Source organism: Saccopteryx bilineata, chromosome 6 (genome assembly GCF_036850765.1).
Source record: "Saccopteryx bilineata isolate mSacBil1 chromosome 6, mSacBil1_pri_phased_curated, whole genome shotgun sequence".
NCBI classification, from domain to species: Eukaryota; Metazoa; Chordata; class Mammalia; order Chiroptera; family Emballonuridae; genus Saccopteryx; species Saccopteryx bilineata.
Genome location: NC_089495.1, coordinates 207961858 through 207988665, shown reverse-complemented (window position 1 = coordinate 207988665; position 26808 = coordinate 207961858). Strand labels below are relative to the sequence as shown.

Below are 26808 nucleotides of genomic sequence, written 5' to 3'. Positions count from 1 at the left end.
GATAGGCAGGGACAGACAGACAGGAACCAAGAGATGAGAAGCATCAATCATTAGTTTTTCGTTGCGCATTGCGACACCTTAGTTGTTCATTGATTGCTTTCTCATATGTGCCTTGACCATGGGCCTTCAGCAGACCGAATAACCCCTTGCTCGAGCCAGCGACCATGGATCCAAGCTGGCGAGCTTTTTGCTCAAGGCAGATGAGCCCGCGCTCAAACTGGCAACCTCGGGGTCTCAAACCTGGGTCCTCCGCATCCCAGTCTGACGCTCTATCCACTGAGCCACCGCCTGGTCAGGCGAGAGCCCCCATCTTAAAGGGTGATAATGACAATGTTTTCAATCAGCTTATACATACAACAGATCCAGAGAGACCTGACTTTGCTCTGTAGGACACTAACCCCGGGAGGCCTCCTTGCAGCTCTTGCCTTGTTTCTCTTACCTTAGTTATTTGAACTGCATCCTCCATCCCCACTCATTGGAATTCCATAAATACTTTTTTTAGTTTGGCCACCTGCAACTAAAGGAAAAAAACCTTTAGAAAGGTAAAACAGCCCTATTTAAACCCATGGATTGTTCCCAGGGTGAGGAGTATAAGCCAAAGAGATGTTTCATAGAGCTATGTTTAACATGCCAGCAGCCATAGTACAAAGTTCTAACCCCATCAGCTTGACAGCAGGCTCATCTGGCTTGAGCGCGGGATCATAGACATGACTCCATGGTTGCTGGCTTGGGCCCAAAGGTCACTGGCCTGAGCCCAAAGGTCACTTGGCTTGAGCGAGCAGTCACTGGCTTGAGCGTGGGATCATAAACATGACCCCATGGTCGCTGGCTTGAGCCCAAAGGTCACTGGCTTGAGCAGGGGGCCACTGGCTCAGCTGGAGCCCCCTGGTCAAGGCACATATGAGAAGCAATCAACGAAAGTGTCACAACTACGAATGGATGCTTCTCATCTCTCTTCTTTCCTATCGCTAAAAAAAAAAAAAAAATTTGTGGCAAATTAGAGACAGTGCAGTGGCTCCACTTCCTAGTGTTAATACAGCCACTGCCAGGAAGTCCCATGTTTACTATAGCAACAACTGGTCTTGCTACTCACCAAGTTTCTGCCTTTTTGCTTCCTTAGGAAGCAGACAGGAAAATCAGGCTCCTGGTCACTTTTTTAAAAAGGAGTTTCCACTTAAGAATAGAAATTAATAAAGGTATATATAAAAAGTAATCTTATACTTTGGCTGACACCCAATATTTCTGTACATTAAACTCAGTCTTTAAAGCACACAGTCTTATTATTTTTATCTTGTAATAGAGCAACCTAGAAAATCTAATAAAACTCTCCAGCTACTGAAAATCTAGAAATGCAGGATAAAGGCTAACACAGCTTAGCTAACGTTCTCAAGAAAGTCGAGAAAACTGCCAGGGGCATGAAACAAAAAGTGAGCCGAGTGTTAGAGCTGGAAGTCCGTCCTGCCCTGTCTCGGCTCCAGAGCGTCTGTTACCACAGTCCAGTAACCAACGGAAGTGGAGGAAAGGAGACAGGAAGCGGGAGAAAAGCAGAACAGGCTCTTGGGAAAGGTGGGGAGCTGTATCTAAGACTCCTTGCAAAGTCGTGCCCCTCAAAGGCCCAGGCTCTCAGTGAAAATAAACGAGGAGAAAATGCACCTGCACGAACGAAGGCCAGAAAGCTTGTCTGCCTCAGTTTAAGTTGTAGTTAAGGAGAGAAAAGGCTCCTGTGAGAATTTGAAACTACAGACACATGCTTCATATGGAACTGAGCTCTAAATTTACTTACTGTATCTTATGACTCAGGACCCCCCATGGGAAATGAACAAAACTGGCCCATGTCAGTGATGCTCCTGGACATCTCCAGTAGAAACAAAATAAAACCACCGTGGAAAGGCAAGCCCTCCACATAAAACGCACAGAATTCACAGACTATTTTATAGTCTCATAAAGACTATGAAATAAGAGTGTTTGGATTAAAGATAAAAGCATTAAAACCATACGGCCGGCATATAACACTCTTAAAAAAGAAGAAAATAAAGCAGAACCAAAAGGAACTTCCACAGTAAAACACCGTCACTGAAATCTAAAATTCTGTAGATGGGTTAATCCCCGGAGAAGACACAGCTGAAGAGAGAATTCATAACCTGAACAGTGTATCAGAAGAATTTATCCAAAATGCTGCACAGAGAAAAACATTCCCTGATCTAGAAAAATAACTGTAAAATTAAAAGATATAGAGCTGACTGTAAAATTTACATAGGAATGCAAAGAACTTAGAATGACTAAAAAGGTAAAAAGCTGCCTGACCAGGTGGTGGCACAGTGGATAGAGCATCAGACTGGGATGCGGAAGGAGACCCCAAGGTCGCCAGCTTGAGCGCAGGCTCATCTGGCTTGAGCAAAAAGCTCACCAGCTTGGACCCAAGGTCACTGGCTCGAGCAAGGGATTACTAGGTCTGCTGAAGGCCCGCAGTCAAGACACATATGAGAAAGCAATCAGTGAACAACTAAGGTGTCGCAACGAAAAACTGATGATTGATGCTTCTCATCTTTCTCTGTTCCTGTCTGTCTGTCCCTATCTATCCCTCTCTCTGTTCCTGTAAAAAAAAAAAAAAAAAAAAGGTAAAAAGCTGACACCAAGTACTAGAGAGGATATGGAGGAACTAAAACTCCTGCACACTGCTGATGAGAATGTCAAGTGTGAAATCATGGAAAACAGTTGGGCAGTTTCTTACAAATTTAAACACACACTTAAACCATAAATCCCAGCAATTCCACTCCTAAGATGTATCTGAAATAAATAAAAACATATATCCACACAAAGACTAGTATACAAATGTTTCTAACAGCTTCATTCATAAGGGACTCAAATTAGATACAACCCAAATACTTATTAACATATAGAAGACAAACTGCTTAGCCCTGCAGAGCCAACCAATCCCAGATCAAAAATATTCGGGGGGGGGGGGGGGGCACACACGTTACATCTTTCATCTTTGCTGAAATGTTCTATATAGTTAGGCCTACAATAATTTGTCTAAACCGAACATGTGCAGGCTTTATTTCTGGTCATTATTCTCTAAACAATACAGGACTACTCCCTAACAATAAATGCCATAACACAGCATTTACATTGCATTAGGTATTATAAATAATCCAGAGATGATTTAAACCACAGGCAGTCCCTGAGTTATGAACAAGACAGGTTCTGTAGGTTTGTTCTTAAGTAGAATTTGTATATAAGTTGGAAAGAGAACATCTACCTATTCAAAGCAACTCAGATGTTCGTCTTAACATAGTATTTATTTTTACCTTTCTGTGCATATAAATACTTAAACATTTTCAAACCTACAGAACCTATCTCATTCATAACCTGGAGACTGCCTGTATAAGGGAGGATGTTTGTAGGTGATATGCAAGCACTACACCATTTTATACAAGGGACTTGAACATCCAAGGATTCTGGTATGGGAAGGGGCCATGCAGGAACCAATCCCCCATGAACATTGAGGGATGAGTGTATAGTATAATATTTTCATACAGTGGAATACGACTCCACAACAAAAAAGGATATTAACTACTAATACACCTAACAACATGGATGAGTGTCGAAAACATCATGCTGAGTGAAAGAATCCAGACAAGAGAGCACATTCTACAGCTGACCCTTGAACAATACGGGTTTGTACCACACAGGCAACTGAAAAACACCCGTAGAAGTGGAACCAGGCAATTCAAACCCATGCTGCTTAAGGGTCAATTGTGTATGATTCTAGCTAGTAAACACTTCAAAAAAAGCCATCTAATTTACAGTGACAGAAAGTGGATCCACAGTTGCCTCGGGTCTAAGAAAGGGGTGGAAAAGGATGACTAGGAAGGGCACACGGAACGTTCCAGAGTTAAGGAAATGTTCTATATCTTGACCATGATGATGGTTACTCAGGTATAGAAACTTAGCAAAACTTATCCAACAATATATGGAAAATGGATACATCTTATTATAAGAAGATTGATTATACCTCAATAAAATTGATATTTTAAAAGATAATCTGATCTACAGCCATACCATCCTGAACACACTTGATCTTGTATGATCTCAAAAGCTAAAAGATAATCTCATTTGGGCCCTGGCCGGCTGGCTCAGTGGTAGAGCATAGGCCTGGCGTGAGGGAGTCCCAGGTTCAATTCCCAGCCAGGGCACACAGGAGAAGCGCCCATCTGCTTCTCCACCCCTCCCCCTCTCCTTCCTCTCTGTCTCTCTCTTCTCCTCCCACAGCCAAGCTCCACTGGAGCAAAGTTGGCCCGGGCGCTGAGGATGGCTCCATGGCCTCTGCCTCAGGCACTAGAATGGCTCTGGTTGGGACAGAGCGACGCCCCGGATGGTCAGAGCATAGCCTCCTGGTGGGCATGCCGGGTGGATCCCGGTTGGGTACATGTGGGAGTCTATCTGACTGCCTCCCCGTTTCCAACTTCAGAAAAATACAAAAAAAAAAAAAAAAAAGAAAGAAAGAAAAAAGGTAATCTCATTTGATATTCTGAAGACATACCCGTAACACAAACTTGCTGACCCTATGCATAATAAACCCTATGCACAATGCAAAAGATGTAACAAAAGAGAAACTAACAGCTAATTAATTGGTATTCCCTGACCTGTGGTGGCACAGTGGATAAAGCGTCAACCTGGAATGCTGAGGTCGCTGGTTCGAAGCCCTGGGCTTGCCTGGTCAAGGCACATGTGGAAGTTGATGCTTCCAGCTCCTCCCCTCTTCTCTCTTTCTCTCTCTCTCTGTGTCTCTCTCTTCTCTAAAATTAATAAATAAAATAAAATTTTTAAAAAGGCTATGTATTGACGTTATGTATCATATTAATAAAAGGGGAAAATACATGATCATCTCAATGTAGAAAAACCATTTAACAAAATCAAACACCTTTTTGTGATAAGATCACTCAACGATGCTTGGAGTGGCCAACAATGCTGTCCTATGACTTTTTTTCTGTTCATCATTACACAAATCCACACATTTACCTGCTTTTCCCTCTCTTCCACGGATTTACTACGTACTATAGATTTCACTTGCTTGAGTAACCATGTACAAGTCGGCAAATTTCCTCTTCTTCTTTCTGGATGTACTATATTGTCAACTCATTGACACTGAACTCGTGACCAACAGCACTAAAACTGAGGACTGAACAAACTATTTTGACACGTGTTTCTTCCATGAGGCATACAATACAGCTTTCCTGAGCTAAGGAACACTAGACAGCACTTCAGCCCTATGCTGGGGGCCATTTTAAACAATGAAATCACCAATAAAAAGCAGCACCAAAAAAAAAAATCCAAAAATCATGGCACCAAATAAACTGCAAAAAGGACCCTTCCAGTCTGAGAGCTGAAACAAGGCAGAGCAGCACTCTGTGTGGCCTCAGCCAGGAATGGATGTGTTGAACCACCAGAATTTCCACCCCTTTGTGCATGTACAAAGCGAAGCACCCTCAAGTTGATACTTCTTGTTCCCCTGCCCTCTCTCTCTCCTCTCTCTGTAAAATCAATAAATAAAATCTTAAGCAAAATAACGTTTAAAAAAAGAACTAACATTAATAATTCTGTTATTTTATAGTCCTCGTGTTTAAATTAGACCTAAAACTCTTTAGTTAAATCACAGAAGTTTTGTTTAGCAACCTTTAACACTTAAGTGAATCACTTAAATCCCCGTTCAACACGTTTCCAACCCCCCTCTGGGATGATCTGGAATCACTTGGCACCAATATTACCAAAATGTATTATTAAAGAATCTCATGTTTTTAAAAGAAAAGATCAGACCAGTGCTGGCAGCTGCCAAGAACGAGTTTACTGAGTTTGCTGCCTGGTTTCCATGACTGCATCCATCTGAAACCAGCATAAGAGAGAAGATGTATCCTTGGAAACCAACTCTTTGCTTCCCTCAATTAAGAAAGGAAGTAGGGAAAAAGAAAAAAAAAAAGAGGAGCTTCAGAATAATTTAACTTGAGTTTAATACGCCCACTGCACATGATAATCATGGGCAAAAGTCCTGTCCCAATAAAACCCGAGAGAAAGCTATCGGTGCCCAGTGGAACCCCAAACAGGCTGTACAGAAAGAATCTTGTGATCCATAGAGAATCTGTACTGGGGTGAGGCAAGAACAGGGTCACAGTTGTGAGCACACAAACACAGTTTACTGCTGCATTATTATTTATTCATCAGTGTGCTGTTTTCCATACAAACAACTGTAAACCTTTTGCCCCACCCTGTATTTTGGTTTCAATCTTTAAAAGACAATAACAAAAAGAAACTGTATCAATAATAACTTTATAAATAAGACCGAATTAAGGACAATATTGAGTAACCCCTCAATATCCTTACTGCACACTGCGTGCTACCACCTAAATTCTCCACACATCCTGCAGCTCTGTTTTAGGTGTTGTTGCAAACTGTGAAATTTCAAAATGGAAGGTTTTTCCAAATTCGGGAGCAGGTTGCATACACTGATGAAAATACTCAGACTGCAACACATCAGGTACAGATCCATTCATCTCAACATTTCTAAGGTAAGAACTCTTACGAAGTACAAATGAACTTTAATAAATAATAGTAAGTACGGCCTCCCAGGTTTTCTTAAACCCAGGACCCTCCTTCCCTGGAGCTATAAATATACTTCCTCTCAATAATGGCAACGGCTGGAGCAACCCCTCTGTTCAAAAGAACTAAAAATACATTATTGTACATATCCTTTCTTCTGCTACCCGCCCACCACTCCAAAAGGAACTGACAGAGGGAAATGCAGAGGTGTGTAAAGTTCAGCTAAGAGCAGTGGAAAGACTGCTTTAAAAAAAATTTTTTTTTTAATAAAAGGCTACCTCCAATTGAATGGCATCTAGGGAGGGATTAACAAGCTATTACAGGGTCAGAGTAAATAAAAAAAATTATTTTTGAAAAAGAGAAAGAGACAGAAAGGGAGAGAGATGAGAAGCGTCAACTTAGAGTTATACCACTTTGTTTTAGTTGTTCGTTGATTGCTTCTCATACATGCCTTGACCAGGGGACTCAAGTTGAGTCAGTGACCCCTTGCTCAAGCCCACGACCTTTGGACTCAAGCCTGTGACCATGGGGTCATCTTGATATCCCGCGCTCAAGCCAGATGAGCCCGCGCTCAAGGTGGCGACCTCAGGGTTTCGAACCTTGGACCTCAACATCCCAAGTCAATGCTCCATCCACTTACTGTGCCACCACCAGTCAAGCCAATTTTTAAATTTTTGAAAAGCTATCCCTGGTTACAAGTTATATTTTCCATTTCATTAACTGATATTTGGGAACCTGTCATTTAATTAAACCATGATACTAGAAAGTCATACACACTAGAACCATACAAAGTGAGAACTGAACGGTGTGGATATAAAAACGGCACCTGGAACTATAATAGAGGTGCTTAGCCAACACTTGAATGGGGCTGGAACCAAGGAGATGGCCCTCCTGGTCAGGAGATGCTACCTATGTGCGTGGAGCAAAGGGAATGGAGAGCCAGGTTCTCAACGGCAGAGAAAGAAGGTACAAATTCAGAAAGGTTAAAAAAACCCTGTGGTGCCCTGGCCGGTTGGCTCAGCGGTAGAGCGTCGGCCTAGTGTGCGGAGGACCCCGATTCGATTCCCGGCCAGGGCACACAGGAGAAGCGCCCATTTGCTTCTCCACCCCTCCGCCGTGCTTTCCTCTCTGTCTCTCTCTTCCCCTCCCGCAGCCAAGGCTCCACTGGAGCAAAGATGGCCCGGGCGCTGGGGATGGCTCTGTGGCCTCTGCCTCAGGCGCTAGAGTGGCTCTGGTCGCAACATGGCAACGCCCAGGATGGACAGAGCGTCGCCCCATGGTGGGCGTGCCGGGTGGATCCCGGTCGGGCGCATGCAGGAGTCTGACTGTCTCTCCCTGTTTCCAGCTTCAGAAAAAAGAAAAAACAAACAAAAAAACAACAAAACCCTGTGGTGTTAGAATGGAATTAGAGGTATTAGAGGTATCAGACTGAAATAATATTTCAATATTATTAGACAGATATAATATTTATAGACAGATGTAAATTTTTGTAATGCACATGTATACATATGTATGGACATATTACAACCCTCCAACCACAAACCCCAACATCTGGGCTTCCTTCCTGCCCAACGGTAGTGTTCCCACCACTGTAGTAACAGAGGCTCTTACTGCCCCCTCAACTTCTTCTGCCTCCTGACAGACCCTGGAGCTGCCCCATGTCACCCTCACAGCATGCCGTCCCTCCTGCTTCTGGGAAACTATGAGTAACACCCACCCTTCAATGGCACTGACCTCTTCATGTCATCACGCAGTCAGACTTATAAATTAAGCAGTGGTCCCCAACCCCTGGGCTGCGGACCGGTACCAGTCCGTGGGCCATTTGGTACCGGTATGCAAAGAAAGAATAAATAACTTACATTATTTCCGTTTTATTTATATTTAAGTCTGAACAATGTTTTATTTTTAAAAAATGACCAGATTCCCTCTGTTACATCCGTCTAAGACTCACTCTTGACGCTTGTCTCGTAAGTTCAACAATTATATTTTAAAATACCAGTTTTTACATCGGTTGCATAATTTTATTTTGTGCATTTATCCATCCCACCCTAAAGGCCAGTCCGTGAAAATATTTTCTGACATTAAACCAGTCCGTGGCCCAAAAAAGGTTGGGGACCACTGAATTAAATATAAATTAAATCCTGTGTACATTTAAAAACAATATCCTATCTCTGGCCTCTAATTAAGGGCTGAAGAGCAATGACGCCCCAGTAGCAAGGAACACACCTGGTGTCCAGATCTTGTTTTCTAAATATATCCGCTAATAAAGGGAACCAGAAGGCCCTGGTCAGTTTGCTCAGTGGTCAAGCCTCCGCCCAGCGTATGGATATTCTGGGTTTGATTCTCAGCCAGGGCACACATGAGAAGCGACCATCTGCTTCTCCACCCCTCCCCTTCCCCCCTCTCTCCTTCTCCTAAGTGACCGGCTGCTTCTCCTCCCCTCCTGAAGCCATGGCCCCATTGCTGTGAGCTGGCCCCGGGTGCTGAGGATGGCTCCATGGCCTCTGCCTCAGGTGCTAAAAAATGGCTCTCGTTGCAGCAGAGCAAGGGCCCCAGATGGGCAGAGCATCACCCCCTAGTGGGCTTGCCGGGTGGATCTCTGTCGGGGCACATGAGGGAGTCTGTCTCTGCCTTCCCTCCTCTCACTAAAAACAAAATAATTAAAAAAAAAAAAAAAAAGAACCAAACTTCCCCGATAAAATAGTTGGCTCCAGGACTAAGGGAGTGAAAGTACAAGATGAGCATGGAAAATCTCATTGTGCCATAAAAAAAGTCAGTGATGAGGATATTAAAAAAAGACACAGGAGCCAGCCTAAAAGAGTTCTGGGACAATTTGAGCATCAAAATAAATGAAAAAATGAATAAAATAGGAATCCAGGAGTCCATGCTGATGTGTTTAAATGATTTAAAAAAAAACAACAGGGAGAGGAAGATTTTCCTTACAATGAAATGCCATGTGAAAAATGCAGACGGGATGATGACATTTTAAACATCCATCACTTGGCGACCAGTGCAGTAACAACTGATTCAGGCATACACCATCAGTGCACGCTAAAACGAGGAGGGGACAACCTGCGCGGAGAGGAACTCTTTATGCTCTAGGTACCCTCCCACAAAGTGTATTACTTCATTATTAGTAGTGCAAAATACTCCTGACCCAACTTTACAGTGCAGAAACCTGTCAGACATCGTAACCAAGTGATAAAAGTTAACACAACTAATAATGGGACAAAGTGACAGGCGCCTCCCGATATGACGCAGTGAGAACACAATGTCACATCTGGGATACTCCTGCCAAAAATGCACCACCTAGATCTGTTTATGAGGAAACATCAAGGTAATCCAAACTGAGGAACATTCTCAAGGTAACTGGCCTACTCTTATAAAAAGGCAAGATGAGCCTGACCTGTGGTGGCACAGAGGATAGAGCATCGACCTGGAACGCTGAGGTCCCCAGTTCAAAACCTCGAGGTTGCTGGCTGACTCAAAGGTCACTGGCTTGAGCCCAAAGGTCGCTGGCTTGAGCAAGGGGTCACTGGCTCGGCTTGAGTCAAAGCACGTATGCATGTATGAGAAGCAATCATGAACTACTAAAGCGAGGCAACTATAATGCGTCTCATCTCTTCCCCTGCCCTTCCTGTCTGTCTCTCTCTAAAAAAAAAAATTAACATTTTGGGTAGGAAGTTAATACCCAAAATTTCCTTAAATACTACAGTTCTATTTTCTACAGTTAACTTCTCCAAAAGAATTGTCCTGTAGGACTCACCAGGAAATTCACTGTTTAAAGTTAGGCACCTCACAGGCAGATTACAGATGAATTTCTACAGCTAAAAGGAATAGATGGGTACTCAACATGGCCCCTTTTTCAGACTAATCGCATTCAAGCCCTGCTCTCTTCAACTGCAGAGAAGATGGAGCCTGGGCCACTCCCTCATGCCTGGGTCGAAGCTCAGAACTCTTTTCTGGTGACCGTCTGGGCCCTGCCTGCACCAGCCCATGGAGAACTGGAACCATCCTGTATTCAGGCAGCACTGTCAAACTCCCTCATTGTTAAAACAAGTTGGGTTTGCCATGAATCAGCAACTGTACTCACTATTTCAAAGTTTCTTTTTCCAATTTGATAAAATTCAATTATGAGAAATGACATGTAGAAAACTGCCTTTCATTTGGGCATTTTTGGGCTCTGTTAAAAATGAGTGACGCTGTGACAATATCTACAGCAAAATCACTTCTATAGGATTTCTCAGATTTGAGAGATACAGATCACCCCTTTTTTCAGAGACAGAGAGAGAGAGAGAGAAGCACCAACTCTGAGCTCCACTTAGTCGTTCATCCATTGATTATTTCTCATCTGTACCCTGACCAGAGCTGGAACCTGAGACCTTGGGGTCAAGTGGCTCCCTCCAGGTCTAACTCTGACCAGGGCTCAAACTGGTCACCTCAGGAACAAGCTGGTGGCCTCCGGATCGAACCAGCAAATTGGCGCTCTGGGTCAACACTCTATCCCCTGTGCCACCAGCCAGGGCAATACAGATCCCTTTTAAAGGAAAACAAAATTCTTAACACATCTCCAACGCTAAGTTAAAAACTTTTTAAGATATATTTCTTTTTTTTATTTTTTATTTACAAAGACAGAGAGAGAGAGGGATAGATAGGGACAGACAGGAACGGAGAGAGATGAGAAGCATCAATCATTAGTTTTTCTTTGTGACACCTTAGTTGTTCATTGATTGCTTTCTCATATGTGCCTTGACCATGGGGCTACAGGAGACCGAGTGACCCCTTGCTCAAGCCAGCAACCTTGGGTCCAAGCTGGTGAGCTCTGCTCAAACCAGATGAGCCCGCGCTCAAGCTGGCGACCTCAGGGTCTCGAACCTGAGTCCTCCGCATCCCAGTAGAACGCTCTATTCACTGTGCCACTGCCTGGTCAGGCAAATTTTTTAAGATTTTACTTACTGATTTTACAGAGAGAAGGAGGGTGTGGAATAAATAGTTGCTTCATTCTAGCTGTTCCTTGATTGTTTGTTGTATGTGCCTTGACCAGGTGAGCCTAGGGTTTCAAACCGGTGACCTAGTATTCCAGGTCAACACTCTATCCACTGCACCACCACAAACCAGGCTAGTTAAATTTTTTATTAACGAATAAAAATAAACATAAACCCTGGCCAGTTGGCTAAGTGGTAGAGCGTTGTTGGCCCAGCATGTGGAAGTCTCAGGTTCAATTCCCAGTCAGGGAAAACAGGTGAAGTAACCATCTGCTTCTCCACCCCTCTCCCTCTCACCTGCCTCTCTCTCTTTCTCTCTCTCTCTCTTTCTCCTCCCTTCCTGCAGCCATGGCTCGATTAGATCGAGTTGACCCCGGGAGCTGAGGATGGCTCCACAGCCTCCACCTCATGCACTACAAAATGGCTCCTGTTGCAACAGCCCCAGATGGGCAGAGCATCGCCCCCTAGTGGGCTTGCCGTGTGGATCCCGGTCAGGGTGCATGCGGGAGTTTGTCTCTCTGCCTCCTGTTCACTCATTGAATAAAATTTAAAAAAAAAAAAGAACACATCAACATTCCTGTTCCTCATATGCTCTCTCTCTGTCTCCCTTCCTCTCTAAAATCAATCAATAAAAAAAAATTATTTTCAATAAACATAAACAGCCTGACCAGGCGGTGGTGCAGTGGACAGAGCGTCAGACTGAGATATGGAGGACCCAGGTTCGAGACACCGAGGTCGCCAGCTTGAGCGCGGGTTTATCTGGTTTGAGTAGGGCTCACCAGCTTGAGCCCAAGGTTGCTGGATCGAGCAAGGGGGTCACTCGGTCAGCTGTAGCCCCCTGTCAAGGCACATGTGAAAAATCAATCAATGAGCAACTAGGGAGCTGCCACGAAGAATTGATGTTTCTCATCTCTCTCCCTTCCTGTCTGTCTGTCCCTATATGTCCCTCTCTCTGACTCTCTCTGTCTTTGCCACAATAAATAAATTTATATAGACAAACAAACAAACAAACAAATAGGGTTCTCGCTATTCCCAATGTAACAGAGCTGACTTATTTAACCTGACTTAATAGCTCACCAAAGATTCATAATAGAACTTGGACAAGGGTCAGCTCTGCCATTTCTGTTTGTGCTTGAATTATGAGTATTTTCTTCGATCACTGACTGGTTCCTTTGCAGAAATCATTTTAAGCTACCTGTTCATTCTGTGAAGGTCAGTCTAATGAAAAGTGAGTAATAGACACTGTTATCAATATATTGCAATATGCCTGACCTGTGGTGGCACAGTGGATACAGCGTCAACCTGGAATGCTGAGGTCGCAGGATCAAAACCCTGGGCTTGCCTGGTCAAGGCACATATGGGAGACGATACTTCCTGCTCCTTCCCCCTTCTTTCTCTCTCTCCTCTCTCTAAAATGAATAAAGTCTTTTTTTTTAAAAAAAAAAAAAAAAAGGCCCTGGCCGGTTGGCTCAGTGGTAGAGCGTCGGCCTGGCGTGCGGGAGTCCCAGGTTTGATTCCCGGCCAGGGCACACAGGAGAAGCACCCATCTGCTTCTCCCCCCCTCTCCCTCTCCTTCCTTTCTGTTTCTCTCTTCCCCTCCCGCAGCGAGGCTCCATTGGAGCAAGGATGGCCCAGGCGCTGGGGATGGCTCCTTGGCCTCTGCTCCAGGCGCTAGAGTGGCTCTGGTCGCGACACAGTGACACCCCGGAGGGGCAGAGCGTCGCCCCCTGGTGGGCGTGCCGGGTGGATCCCGGTCGGGCGCATGCGGGAGTCTGTCTTCTGACTGTCTCTCCCCGTTTCCAGCTTCAGAAAAATACAAAAAAAAAAAAAAGGAAAAAATTGATTAAAAAAAATAAATATGTCGCAATACCCTGAAAGCAAATGTATAAATAAGTCCCTCTCTTCCTGCAAGATGCCCAAAGTTGTACAGGTAACATGGTAATGCTGTTTAGCCTGCCCACCCAAGAAGGTACTACTGGTGACAATCCCTAAGTTTAATGGTTTATCGTGTTTTTGATAAAAAAAAAAAATAATAATAACAAGCTCTAAAACGTCTTCCCGCCCTGGCCAGTTGGCTCAGCGGTAGAGCGTCGGCCTAGCGTCGGCCTAGCGTGCGGAGGACCCGGGTTCGATTACTGGCCAGGGCACACGGGAGAAGCGCCCATTTGCTTCTCCACCCCTCCACCGCGCTTTCCTCTCTGTCTCTCTCTTCCCCTCCCGCAGCCAAGGCTCCATTGGAGCAAAGATGGCCCGGGCGCTGGGGATGGCTCTGTGGCCTCTGCCTCAAGCGCTGGAGTGGCTCTGGTCGCAACATGGCGACGCCCAGGATGGGCAGAGCATCGCCCCCTGGTGGGCAGAGCGTAGCCCCTGGTGGGCGTGCCGGGTGGATCCCGGTCGGGCGCATGCTGGAGTCTGTCTGACTGTCTCTCCCTGTTTCCAGCTTCAGAAAAATGAAAAAAACAAAAAAACAAAAACGTCCTCCCAGCATTCCAGTGAATCCTCTGATCGACCTCACTTTGAAAACGACTGGTCTAGACTGCTGCCACAGGGGACTTTGCACAACTGCAGATCAGACCAGTTCACTCTCCTCCTTAACGTCCTCAGTGGCTTAGCTGTGCCTACTGGATAAGGCCCAGAATCCTTGCATGGTGTACAGGGCCCCTGACTCTGGCCCCCGCCTCTCTCCTGTCCAGCGTGTCCCAACCCTGGCTGCATAACTGGATCGCCTGAGGAGTTAAAAATATATATAGGGTGGGGAAAATTAGGTTTACAGTTGTGAATACCTGAAACAGAGTTTCTCCCTGTATTATTTATTAATTATTGTATTATATGCCAAACAAACTGTGGATAGGCCAGGTTCCACCCTAGACCAATGAAATCAAAATACCTGGGGGAGAGGCACTTGCATCGTAGAGTCCTGTAGGTTCCCCAGATGAAGCCAATGTACAGCCAGGGCAGAGAACTACCCCGTCCTACTCACCTTGGCCACTCAGCTTCTGGGGCTCACCAAGCTCTCAATTAGGCCTTGCTACTCCATGTGCGATCTACCTACCGGGAGCTTCTGCCTCGCCGGGGAGCTGGTCAGTTCTGCAGAATTCAAAGTCCCACCCTAGGCCTACTGAATCAGGACTCGGCATTTCAACAAGATTCCAGATGGTTCATGTGAACATCTAACTTAGAGAAACACCATCCTAGGGTACCAAACCCCTTCCCAGTTCAGGCGTCTGTAAGGGATGTTCCGGTGCAAGCGTTTAATTCTGAACTCTAGCTCTCACAAGGCATCCTCTTCCTCCTCTTTGATCACACTTGCAACTACCATAAGGTGGTTAATGTCCGTCCACTGCACTAGCCCTGCATGTGTCAGGAGGACAGACATCACATCCACGATACTCCGGGGGTATTTCCAGCTCCTGGCATGGCACCACGTCGAGTCTTTCCAATCAAACAGCATCTAGTCTTTTGTTTCATACCAACATGATCTTATCCTAAACTTCCACAATATTTCTGTGCCACCAACAATGCCTTTCTCCAAAAATAAGTTGGTTTCAGCTACATAACTCTTGAATATGATATATATCACAGCACTATTACTTATTTAAAAATCTAAAGAGTTACTCATCTCTTTTCCTTTCTTTTTTTATTTATTTATTTTTAGGAAGAGAGAGAGAAAGAGAGAGACATCGACTTATTGTTCCACCCATTCATGCCATTGTTGGTTGATTCTTGTATGTGCCCTGACCGGGGACTCAAATTGCAACCTCAGCATGTCAGTATGATGCTGTAACCAACTGAGCTACCTGGCTGGGGCCTACTGGTCTCTTTTTCTAAAGAAATGTAAATTAAACATAATTCAAAGTACCATTACAGTTCTCTTAAATTAATAAAATCGAATGTGAGCTTTTGTTTGACAATCTGGCATTGGCTGGATTGTCAGGGAACAGGGCCACATAAATCGCTAGTGATGTTGTAAATTAGCTCAACCTTCCAGATAGCAATTCAGTACTGAAGCCATATCCTGAGTCAACGAACCCACTTTAGCAGTACGAGTCCAAGAACATAACTGAAAAGTATTTGAACAAGGGTGCTCAGAAATACCATTTATAATAGTAAAAGGGAGGAAAAATAAAAGTGCACAGACTACGGGTGTCAATGCATAGGTACTGTTCTGTGATTTGAAATAAAGATACATAAATGAGCACATATAAAGTAGTTGAAGCCATGCAAGAATAAAAAAAAATATATTCTATATGTATGGATTACAACTATAAAAAAATCCATACCTGTACACTGACACAAATAGATATGAATTTAGAGTTGAGTTCATTAGTGGATTCTTTTGTTCTATACAGAATATATTAAGGCAAATTTTAATATTGGGTTGTTTGTGGGTTTGCTGGTCAGTTTTATTAAGTTAGTGTTAAGCTATTTTTGTTGCACTCAGACTCACTAAAAAAAACATTTATTCCAGTTTTGGTGCTTGAGAGCAATTTTTAGTTACTGAACTAAAATTAAAAGACAAGATTCTATATGTGGCCAGTTCCCTGTTGATACCTCAAACTTCACCTGCATCTCATTTCCCCCACATGAAGGTGAAGAAAAATAATGCAGCAAGGATTACAACCAGACTCTGGGCACTTCCAATGAAAGAGGTAGGTAAATGCAAGTATCAGAGCTGCTTAAAAATCCATCACCGCCCTGGCCGGTTGGCTCAGCGGTAGAGCGTCGGCCTAGCGTGCGGAGGACCCGGGTTCGATTCCCGGCCAGGGCACACAGGAGAAGCGCCCATTTGCTTCTCCACCCCTCCGCCGCGCTTTCCTCTCTGTCTCTCTCTTCCCCTCCCGCAGCCAAGGCTCCATTGGAGCAAAGATAGCCCGAGCACTGGGGATGGCTCTGTGGCCTCTGCCCCAGGCGCTAGAGTGGCTCTGGTCGCAACATGGCGACGCCCAGGATGGGCAGAGCATCGCCCCCTGGTGGGCAGAGCGTTGCCCCTGGTGGGCGTGCCGGGTGGATCCCGGTCGGGCGCATGCGGGAGTCTGTCTGACTGTCTCTCCCCGTTTCCAGCTTCAGAAAAATGAAAAAAAAAAAAAAAAATCCATCACCACCATGGCTGCCTTGCACAAGTCATTGTACCTCTCTGAGCCTCAAGGTCTCCCTCCGGAAATTAAAAGGAATACGTTAGAGTCACATGGGAGGAAAGGGTTGAGTAAGGGAAAAGTAGGTATGAGATCTGAAAACACACCCCAAAGAATCCTGATACAGAATCTGATGAAGACTGTTGGGTCCTAGTCACACTGTAGGGGGAGAGGATAAGTTAGTACAACCCCTTCCAAAAGGTGGTAATGTCTAAAATTACATGTCTAAAAATTTAAAATACACATGTATGCTTTGACCAGTAATTCCACTTTTAGAAATATATTGTTCAGCCTGACCAGGTGGTGGTGCAGTGGATAGTGTCCGACTGGAACGCAGAGGACCCAGGTTCAAAACCCTGAGGTCACCAGCTTGAGCCCAACATCACTGGCTTGAGCAAGGGGGCACTCGCTCTGTTGTAGCCCCCCATTCAAGGCACATATGAGAAAGCAATCAATGAACAACTAAGGTACAACAAAGAATTGATGCTTCTCATCTCTCTCCCTTCCTGTCTGTCTGTCCCTCTCTCTGCCTTTCTGTCTCTGTCACCAAAAAAAAAAAGAAAAGAAATATATTGTTCAGATCATTTCATACATGGGCATATATTGTGCATGTACAAGGACATTCTGTTATAATACTGTTATAGAAAAACCTGGAAACTTACATGTTTAACCCAAAGATTAGTTACAAATTATGGGGCATACAATGAAATAAGCAAAAAATTGTCAATTTAAAAAAATGAATGGCTCTATATGTACTAACATGGCATGATTTCCTAAATATGTTAAGTAGAAAAGAGCAAGGTGTGACTGCTATGTACCATGGGGGACGGAGTACGGACAAGCAGACATATGTCTATAAAGGAACAGTGTCTATGGAAGGCTGCTGAAACTGGAAACTTCAGCCCCCTCTGGGGAGGTCAGGGTGGGAGGGAGACTTATTTTTTTCTATATGCCCTCTTGTACTGCTAGAATTTTTTCTCATATGTATTTATTATCTTTTCTCAAAACTGAGCAGGATTCTCTGTAGCCCTCCTTCTGAGGCTAAAAGGCTGTGATTCTGCCTCTGTGGGGCCTGGTCACTGCCTCCCAAATTTCAGGGGCACCAGCATCTGGCCCCATACTGCCCTGAGTGACCTTTCCAAAGCCCAGTCTTGACTTCATCCTCCAGTGGCTTTCCACTGACCAAACTTTAATACAGCCCTTCAAATTCACCCTACCCAGTCCAACCATGTTTACCCTCTCCGGGCTCCCCAAGGACAGTGGGACCTTCCACTTTCCCAGCTCCTGCCCCCCCCCACAAACTCCTATGTACCCTTCATGACCCAAAGGCCCCCTCCCAATAAAGCTTTCTTGCACCACCGAGGGGAGCAAGGGAATGCTCTTCATACAGCCTGGCAGGTGCTCTGAAGCTAGCCTGCCATGATTCAAATCCCGCCTGTCCCCTCATCTGCCCACTATATGGTCTCACTTTCCATTCTCGTCAAGCAGGAAAAAGCCCCCACATGACTATTGAAAGCATTAAATAATTCATAGGAAGTATTTATTACAAAGTTTGTCACAAGGCAAATAAGGCAGTTATTATTATGACACTTTCACACCGCCTGTGATGCATGCCTTTTTTCCATCTGTCCTGCATTACACTTTGAGCTCCTCAAAGGTCAAGACCGGACGCCCTCACTGTCATTTGTATCCCAAGCACTTCCCCTAATGTACAGACGGCACGTGAATGCACTTAAGTCAGAAGTTGGGCTTTTCTGGTTCTGAATTCCACCCAGATGGTAAAGAAGTGGCTAACAGGTGCCCAGTGAACAGCCCCTCGGATCCCACCATGCCTTAGTGCCCATGACAGCCAGAGCCACCTCAGGAAGGCAGAGGTGAGAAGACACCATGGGGCTTTCGGACCCTCAGAGACAGTCAAGCCGACTGATGCCCTGACAGTTCCTGACCGCTGACTGCTAACCAGGGGCTGCTGAGGGTGGAAATGGGAGGATGGAGAGTCAGACATACTGAAAGCCATAGGCGTGCACTTCCTAGAAGGCCTTCAGGAAACAGCTGGGAAAGGACTGTTTCTTTGGGAAGTGGGTACCTGTTAGTAAAGAGAGATCAGACGTAAGCGGGGAAGAATTAGGGAAAGGACCTGCGAGACCACTGGGAGGAAGAACCCGGGGGGAGGAGGGCACACAAGACACAGCTCCTGCCCTCAAGTGGGCCTCTCTCCAGGGAAAAGGGCGTTAAAGGAAAAGACAGCGCTGGCCAGGTAGAAGCCGGGGAGGAAGGGAGATAGATCACAAGCATCGACAAAACAAACCTGTGAATGGGGCGGGCCAGCCGCTCTGAATGGCTAGGCAGGTGGGATCTGGGGAAGCCCGGTGGAAGGAGTCAGCTAAAACTAAAAGAAGACGGTGACGCCAGACGGTTAAGGACCTTGCAGGGCTTGATCTGACGATTTGGGCTTCCTTCATCCCACGGGAAAAGGAGAATGAGGGAATTCTTAAGTAAACAAGTGACAGCATCAGATCTGTGTGTTTTTGAAGGAGTGGCCCGGCAGGAAGATGCTGGCCCGCCTGTCTTCCATCCTCCGTCCTCCCTCCCAGTCCCCCCACCGCACCCCCCCCCCAAGCCCGCCCACCACCGTCTGGTGCCAGGGCTGCCTCCACAGCAAGCAGGTGGCAGATGCCGTGATCCCTGGGGGAGATGGGACCCGTGCCCGAGCAGGAATCCCTACTCTGGGCCCAGGCTCCTGAAAGCATGCACCCACTCCCCCCCACACACCCCCGTCCAGGGAGGTTTCGAACATTCTTTTCCTGCCTTACCAACAACATGACCTCAAAATGAAAAAAAAAAAAAAAAAAAAGCAAACCAGCCTTCAATATCGGGCTCAGCTCTGCCATTATTATGTATTTTTATCTTCAGGAAATACAATTAGGATCTAATCCCCCCCTCCCAAAAAAAAAAACAAAAAAAAAAAACCACGCTATTTTTTTTATTTTGATTTCCCAAAAGTAAAAAAAGGGGGGGCCTCCATCACCCATGCGCTCGCTCTGAACGCTGGCAGCTCTGAGCCCCTTTCCCTTCTCGAGCAGCCGCAACAGTTGGGAGTGGGCGGACACGGGGGGGCCTGGGTGGCGGGGCCGGGGGGCGGTGCTTGCCGGAGGAGACACGCGGGTCGCTGCGGGAGCGGGGCCGGGGGGGGGGGGGTGCTTGCCGGAGGAGACACGCGGGTCGCTGCGGGAGCGGGGCCGGGGGGGGGGGTGCTTGCCGGAGGAGACACGCGGGTCGCTGCGGGAGCGGGGCCGGGGGGGGGGTGCTTGCCGGAGGAGACACGCGGGTCGCTGCGGGAGCGGGTTTGCTCACGCGGCGAGTTTCCCTCCTTCTTCCCGCTAAACGGACCTGGACAAAATGCTGTCTTCCCCCCCCCCCCCAGCTCCTTCCAAGTTTCTCCCTTTCCGAAGGCACGATGGCAGGCAGCCCCGGCCGGCCCCCCAGGCGGACCTGCACGCCGCGTCCCCGGGCAGCCAGCCCCCCGGGGGTGGGTCGGCGCGGGGACGGCAGCACGTTTCCGGGGACACCCCCACCCCACCCCCACCCATACACACGGCGCCGTCCACCCGCCACCCCCGGGGCAGCGCGAGGATGTGCGAGCCGAGCCGAGCCGAGCCGAGCCGGCGGGACTCGAGACACCCGGGAAGCAGGGACTGGGGCTCCGGCCCGTGACCCCTCCCACCCGCGCCCGGGAGCCCCCCACCCGACCCGGGGCGGCGGCGGCCGCGGACACTCACCGAGTCCGGCGCTGGGCGGGACCGCCGGGGACGGGGACGGCGGCTCCGCCTCGGTTCCGCGGCGGCGTCTCGGCCACACGCCACACGCCTTCAGGGCCGCCGCCCGGCCCGCGGCTCGGAGCCCCGCGTCGGCGGCGGCGGCGGCCTCGCCTCCATGGCGAGGGAAAGCGGCGGAGGGGGGCGACGAGGCGGGCGGCGATGATGGCGGTAGGGGCCCAGGTCCGAGGCGGCTTCGCGCGCGCTCCCGTCTCTCTGTCAGCGCCGCGCTCCCCGCAGCCTCGCTCCCCGAGCCGGCCCTGGCTGTAAGGCGCCTCCTGATTGGCCGTTCAGAGACGAGCCCTGATTGGCCCACACGGAAAGGGCGTCACCCCGGGCCCTCCCGGGCCCCGCCCTTGCGCGCCGCCTCTGAGCGCTCACTCGCTCACTCGCTCGTTCCCTCCCGCTCGGGACGCGGAGCCTGGCCTCCCCGGTCTTGCTGTCTCACCCGCCCGGGCCCTATTGCAGCCCTGTCCGCGGGGAAGGGGTCCCCAACCGGGAGCACCCGCCACCCGTGCACCTACGCCTTTCTTCTCTCTACAGTCCCAGCCCCTTTGGACGTAGACCTTCTTCCCAGTTTACAGATGCGAACACTGAGGCCAAATACAAGTTACACCGCGGTCCGGCGACAAGGCGGGGACTGGAACTCAAATGGCATCATTCCACCCCTCTCTCCAAACGTGTTCCATTTGGTTTTTATTTTGTTTTGTTTTGTTTCTAATTGCTGCAAAGTATTTAAAAGACAAAGGCTCTCACTGGAGAGAGAGAGAACCTGCAAAGCCCCTAGAACGGGTCTGGCACCGTGGGTGTCGTCTTACATCAGGTCAGCCCACGCCATCCCCACCCGAGCCCCAGGGAAATCTCCTTCGCTGTACAGATGCACGTACCAGGGCCTGGCTCGCCAAGTAACCGAGTAGCAACACAACACGCGCTGCTCTGAGATGGGCCTGGCGGGGGAGGGGCAGGGAGGTTCAAAGCACAGAGGGGACCGGGGACCGGGCAGGGGGCGCTTAACTTCTCGCTGGTGTCCCCTGCCCCACGTGTGGCGCCCAAAGCCAGCCATCCGTCTGTCCAGCAGGAGCGGGTTCCCAGACTGCCGGACCTGGGGCGGCGTCCGCGGCCGAAGGCGGATTACAGAAGCTCCTGATGGGTGGCAGGTGAGACACTCTCCTGGTTGTGACGCCCACGCGGCGTCCCTCGGACACACCCGGACCCGCACGTGGACAGTGGCTGGGCGTTTGTAGGGTGCAAATTGCACAGCAGTGTGCAAGCGGAGCTTGCCAGGACCCTGCACCCGAGACCAGGAGTCTGCGCCCCTGGGGTGGATTGCGGCGAGCCTTTCTTCCTGCCGGAGCCCCTGAACCCCTTCTCTCCCGCTGCCTGCCGAGCAGAGTCCCACCGTTCCGCACATCCCAGAGAACCGGTGCGTGGTCAGCGTCACTTCTTCCCGGCGGGGTGGGGGCGGTGGAGTGCAGGAGAAGGCGCCCACATCAGTTGTTTTCACGGGTTTGGTACCCCTACCACGTCCGGCCCCCCACTACCCCTTGCAATTGGGCGCGCCAATTTAAACCTCTGTGCATCTCCCCGCCGCGCATTTGTGGAGTGAGTGTATGGCGACCATCTAGTTACAGCCTGCGAATAGGGATTGCCATGGGCCTTCCTCCGGCCAAACCCTCCCCAGTAGAAAACTCCCTTCTTGAGTGGGAGATAGGCTTCTCACTTCCTTTCCGCGGGGCTTGCCCAGAAGTGTCCTGAAATGGCCAAGCCTGAGGCGCCCCTGCAGGACAGACACTGCAGCTCAAAGACACCCGGGCCGCAGGGCCCATCGCCTGTTAGACCTCGTGACAGCAGGTTCTCTCATGCCCGCCGTTCATGTTTCCCACCAAGTCCAAAGTCAGTCTGTCGGCAGGCCAACAGAAAAGAGAAAAGCCTGGACTCAAAGTGTTTAGAAACAGTGGCTGTAAATGGCCCTGGCCAGGTGACTCAGTTGATTAGAACATGGTCCTGAGAGTGGAGGTTGTGGGTTCCATCCCTGGTCAGGGCACATACAAGAATTAACCAATGAATGCATAAGTTAGTGGAACAACAAATTGATTCTCTCTCTCTCTCTCTCTCTCTCTCTCTCTTCCTTCCTCTCTAAAATCAATAAATTTTGAATTTTATTTTAAAAAAATAAAATGTGTTCATCCTTGAGCTCTGAAGGATCCCCAGCCTGCCTGACCACACTTGGGAACATGCTTGAGTTGGATGGATATGGAAGAGAATCCTGGAATCCTGGGACTCAAGCCTCTCCATGGGCTGGGTGACCTGAATCTCCTTCTGCTAGGAGAACCTCCCAGGACTCTCCTGAGAACTGCCAGCATGCACAGCTTGGCAAGCCACCCTGTCCCAGTAAATGCAGCTCCCTCTCCCCAAGAGACAGTTGCACCAGAGTCGGACCATTTGGGGTATTGTGTGCTGTGGTGACAGAACCTCGGACCCAGGAGAGGCAGGGTCTTGGGTGTGGCATCCTGGAGACCTAAGGAAGGAGTTCAGCTTGGCAACCACACATTCCCTGTTTCCAGGGACAGAGAACAGAGGTCCATGCTCAGCTGTCCACCTGTGGAGACTTGCCCAGCCTCCCCACCCTACGGGACACCTGGAGTGTCCACACGGACCGCCCATTACCACCTGACAAAGGGCTGTCTTCCAAGACAGGAGAACTGAGATATAAGAAGGGGAGGCAGGCTGCCTGGCCCAGGCCCACCCAAGTGGGAGGCCAAAGCCTCGCCCAGTTCTGGTCTGTCCTGCCCCACAGGAGCATACGCCTTACAGGTCGGTGCCCCAAGAGTCACAGGGGTCCTGAGAAAAGGACTAGACTAAGGGCGCTGGAGGATGGGGGTGAAGAACTCCTGTTTCTGTAGTCAAGTCACTTCCCCTCTCAGAAGAGCCTCCTTTCTCCACGTGGTAAACGGAACAGTGAGTCACTTACGCAACCAGTACTCATTGTGTGCAGACCATGTGCCAGATGCAGCAGGGAGTAAGACAGAACGGGTCTCTGCTCTCGTGAACTCACATTCTGGATGGGGTGACGGACAAGAAACAAACAAGGGAACAGGAAAACGTCCTAAATGCTGTAATGAAAATAAAGCAAGGCCGTAGGAACAGCAAGTTGGGGTAAATGCGAGCCAAGCGCCTTTCTGTTCTACTCCTGAAGGTCATTGGCCGGCCCTGTACCTAAAAGACATGGCAGCCCCCTGTCCCGGAGCCTTTGCTCTGACTCTATCTATCTGCTCTTTACTATCCTAAAGTAAAAGAAATGTTTCCAAATCCTCTGCCCCCAGCCCTGAAATCCTGGTTCCTGGCTCAATCCTAGTCCCATCCATTGGCCAAGAGCTGGCCCCGCCCATGACTGTAGGTCCAGGCCTACAGTCCTGTGCAAATTGCACAGGGTAGATGGCATTTTACAGAGATTTCAACTGATGATCAGTAGACGATTTGGGGGAGGGGGTGGGAAATCCTGTTTTTGTTTCTTTTTTAATACATACACTATAGATGTATGCATTTGTCAAAACTCAGCAAATGAACACTTAAGATCTGAGCATTTTAGATATTTTGTCTGAAAAAAGAAACCAAATTGCAAACAAACAATGAACTCAAGCTAATGAAATGCATTTTGAAATATTTAGAGGTAAGTGTACAAATGACTGTGATTTACTTGGATACGCATTAAAAATAAGACAGAGCCTGACCTGTGGTGGCGCAGTGGATAAAGTGTTGACCTGAAACGCTGAGGGTGCTGGTTTGAAACCCTAGGCTTGCCTGGTCAAGGCACATATGGGAGTTGATGCTTCCTGCTCCTCCCCTCTTCTCTCTCTCTCTCTCCCCTTCCCTCCCTCTCTCCAATAAAAATGAATAAATAAAACCTAAAAAAAATAAGGCAGAGTAGTAAAATGGGTAGGGGGATGAACAGATGGATAGATATAAGGTAAAGTAAATATATGAAACTGTTTTAAATTTTTTACTATTTATTGATTTTAGAGAGGAAGGGGGAGAGAGAGAAACATGGATTTGTTGTTCTACTTATTTCTGCATTCATTTGGTGGATTCTTGTATGCTACTCGACTAGGGAATGAACCCACAACCTTGGTGTATCAGAATGATGCTCTAACCAACTGAGATGCTGGGCCAGGCTATTAAAATGTTAATGGTAGAGCCTGACCAGGCGGTGGCACAGTGGATAGAGCATCGGACTGGGATGCGGAAGACCCAGGTTCGAGACCCCAAGATTGCCAGCTTGAGCGCTGGCTCATCTGGTTTGAGCAAAACTCACCAGCTTGGACCCAAGGTCGCTGGCTCAAGCAAGGGGTTACTTGGTCTGCTGTAGGCCCACGGTCAAGGCACATATGAGAAAGCAATCAATGAACAACTAAGGTGTTGCCACAAAAAACTGATGATTGATGCTTCTCATCTCTCTCCATACCTGTCTGTCTGTCCCTATCTATCCCTCTCTCTGACTCTGTCTCTGTAAATAAATAAATAAATAAATAAATAAATAAATAAAATGTTAATGGTAGAATCCAGGTAGTGGGTGTACAGGCACTTACTGTAAAATTCTTTCAACTTAGTGTATAATTTGAAAGTTTTCATGACAAATGTTGGGGGGAGGGAGATCAGTGTTTAAGTTTACAAAAAAGTACACAAGGCTGCCTTTAATAAATATACATATATATATATAAAAGGCAAGTGTGTGTGTGCATATATATATATATTTAAAGGGACGCATGCAGGCTTGGTGTAGTGATGCTCAGATTGGCAGATGAGCAGATAAGTTTGATTAAAGTCAAATATATGGCAGAAAGAAAGCAAAGCCTGGGCATCTGAACAAAGCTGAGGCATTTAGAATCTGAGGGCCATCTAATGTTGAGGGGTGGGAGTTTTTTCCCCCCATTGATTTGAGAGGGAGAGAGAAGCATCAACTTGCTCCATGAGGTTGTGCTACATCGATTACTTTTCATACATATCCTGACTGGGGCTTGAACTGGTGCCCTCAGGGTCGAACCAGTGCCCTTCGGATCCAGCTGGTGACCCTGGAATCAAGCCAGCAACCCTAGGATCAAGCTGGTGACCCCAGGATTGAATCAGTTAACCGCAGCGCTCTGGGTCGATGCTATATCCACTATGCCACCAGCCAGAGCAAGGCTGCCTTATTCAAATAGCTCTCCCCAGGAGCAATGCAGTGCCTCTCGACATGTATCCACGCTTTTTATGAAGTTGTAATCGCTGTTTGTATGTTGTCATTTCTCACATATTTCTAAAATTTCATGTGTCCAACGTTTAATGTTTGCATAAGACACGAGTAAGTGTGGTGTGTTACTTTGGGGACATAGCGTTTTAATGTGTACATTCTAAAAGGACTTGCCCAGGGCCCCCCTTCCAGAGGGTGGGCTGGATAATATGGTACCAAACCCTTTTCTCTTGAGAACTAGAAAAGCTAGAGGAAACATTCTTAAAAAGCATTGAAATCAAGGGAGGAATTGTGGGGCCAAGACAGTAAAGGAAAAAAGCCCAGAATGACGGGCCTGGTATTGGGGATCTCCTTTGCTTTCCTCGGAGGTGTCTCCTGATTCTAACAGCGAAACCTGATAGGCTGTGCCAGACTGTGATTCCAAAAACCGGCCACATTTCCAGTTCTGCACACTCTTCCAGAGCCTTGCTACTCCCTCCCATGAGGTGGAGTTCATTTCCCTTTGAAATTGGGTGGAGTAGGCCTATGTGACGGCTTGGACAAACAATGTGGCAGGTGTGACTCCCAAAGCTGGGTTAGGGAAAGCAGTGCAGCCCTGCCTGGCTCTCCCGGGATGATGACCTCGGGTCCGCGGCAGCCATGCTGTGAGGGACTGGAGGCCGTGTGTTCTGACCTACCAAGCCTTCAGCTACCAAGTCACCTTCAAACTGGGTCCTCCAGCTGTTGCCCCAGACACTGTAGAGCAGACAAACCATCCCTGTTTTATCCCATCCAAATTCCTGACCCACACAGTGAGTGGTAAGCATGGTAAAGGATTGTTTTACATTTGATTTATATGCGCTGGGAGGATTTTCACAAACTTTGCAAGTCGGGTGGGGGATGAAGAAGAAACCCCTTACGAGGCCTCCCTCTCTTGTTCAGCAGTTCGGAAGCTTTGGGGAGACCTGCCCTCACTCAGGGCTTTGGCTGCCTTCTAGACTAAGGGGATAACGAGGAAAAAGCAGTGCCCTTCATGCTGGGTTGGGGCACTGGGATACGAAGCCAAGGTGCCCTGG

General features: G+C 47.8%; 1 protein-coding gene across 6 annotated transcripts in view; it reads right to left on the bottom strand.

The window, feature by feature from the left end:
• PTPRA (protein tyrosine phosphatase receptor type A) overlaps positions 1 to 20768 on the bottom strand; it is an 82780-nt gene extending 62012 nt beyond the window's left edge. Inside the window, exons 1-3 of one of the 6 annotated variants that reach the window (XM_066237086.1) lie at positions 20491 to 20768; positions 4647 to 4799; positions 440 to 517 (exon numbers count right to left, since the gene is read on the bottom strand). In XM_066237086.1, coding sequence (XP_066093183.1) covers positions 440 to 466 — 27 coding nt within the window. In that variant the 5' untranslated portion in view covers positions 467 to 517; positions 4647 to 4799; positions 20491 to 20768. The remainder of the gene's footprint in view (positions 1 to 439; positions 518 to 4646; positions 4800 to 20490) is intronic. The other 5 variants (XM_066237085.1, XM_066237087.1, XM_066237089.1 and 2 more) reach the window with 5 other exon arrangements.
• Between the last annotated feature and the right edge of the window lie 6040 nt (positions 20769 to 26808).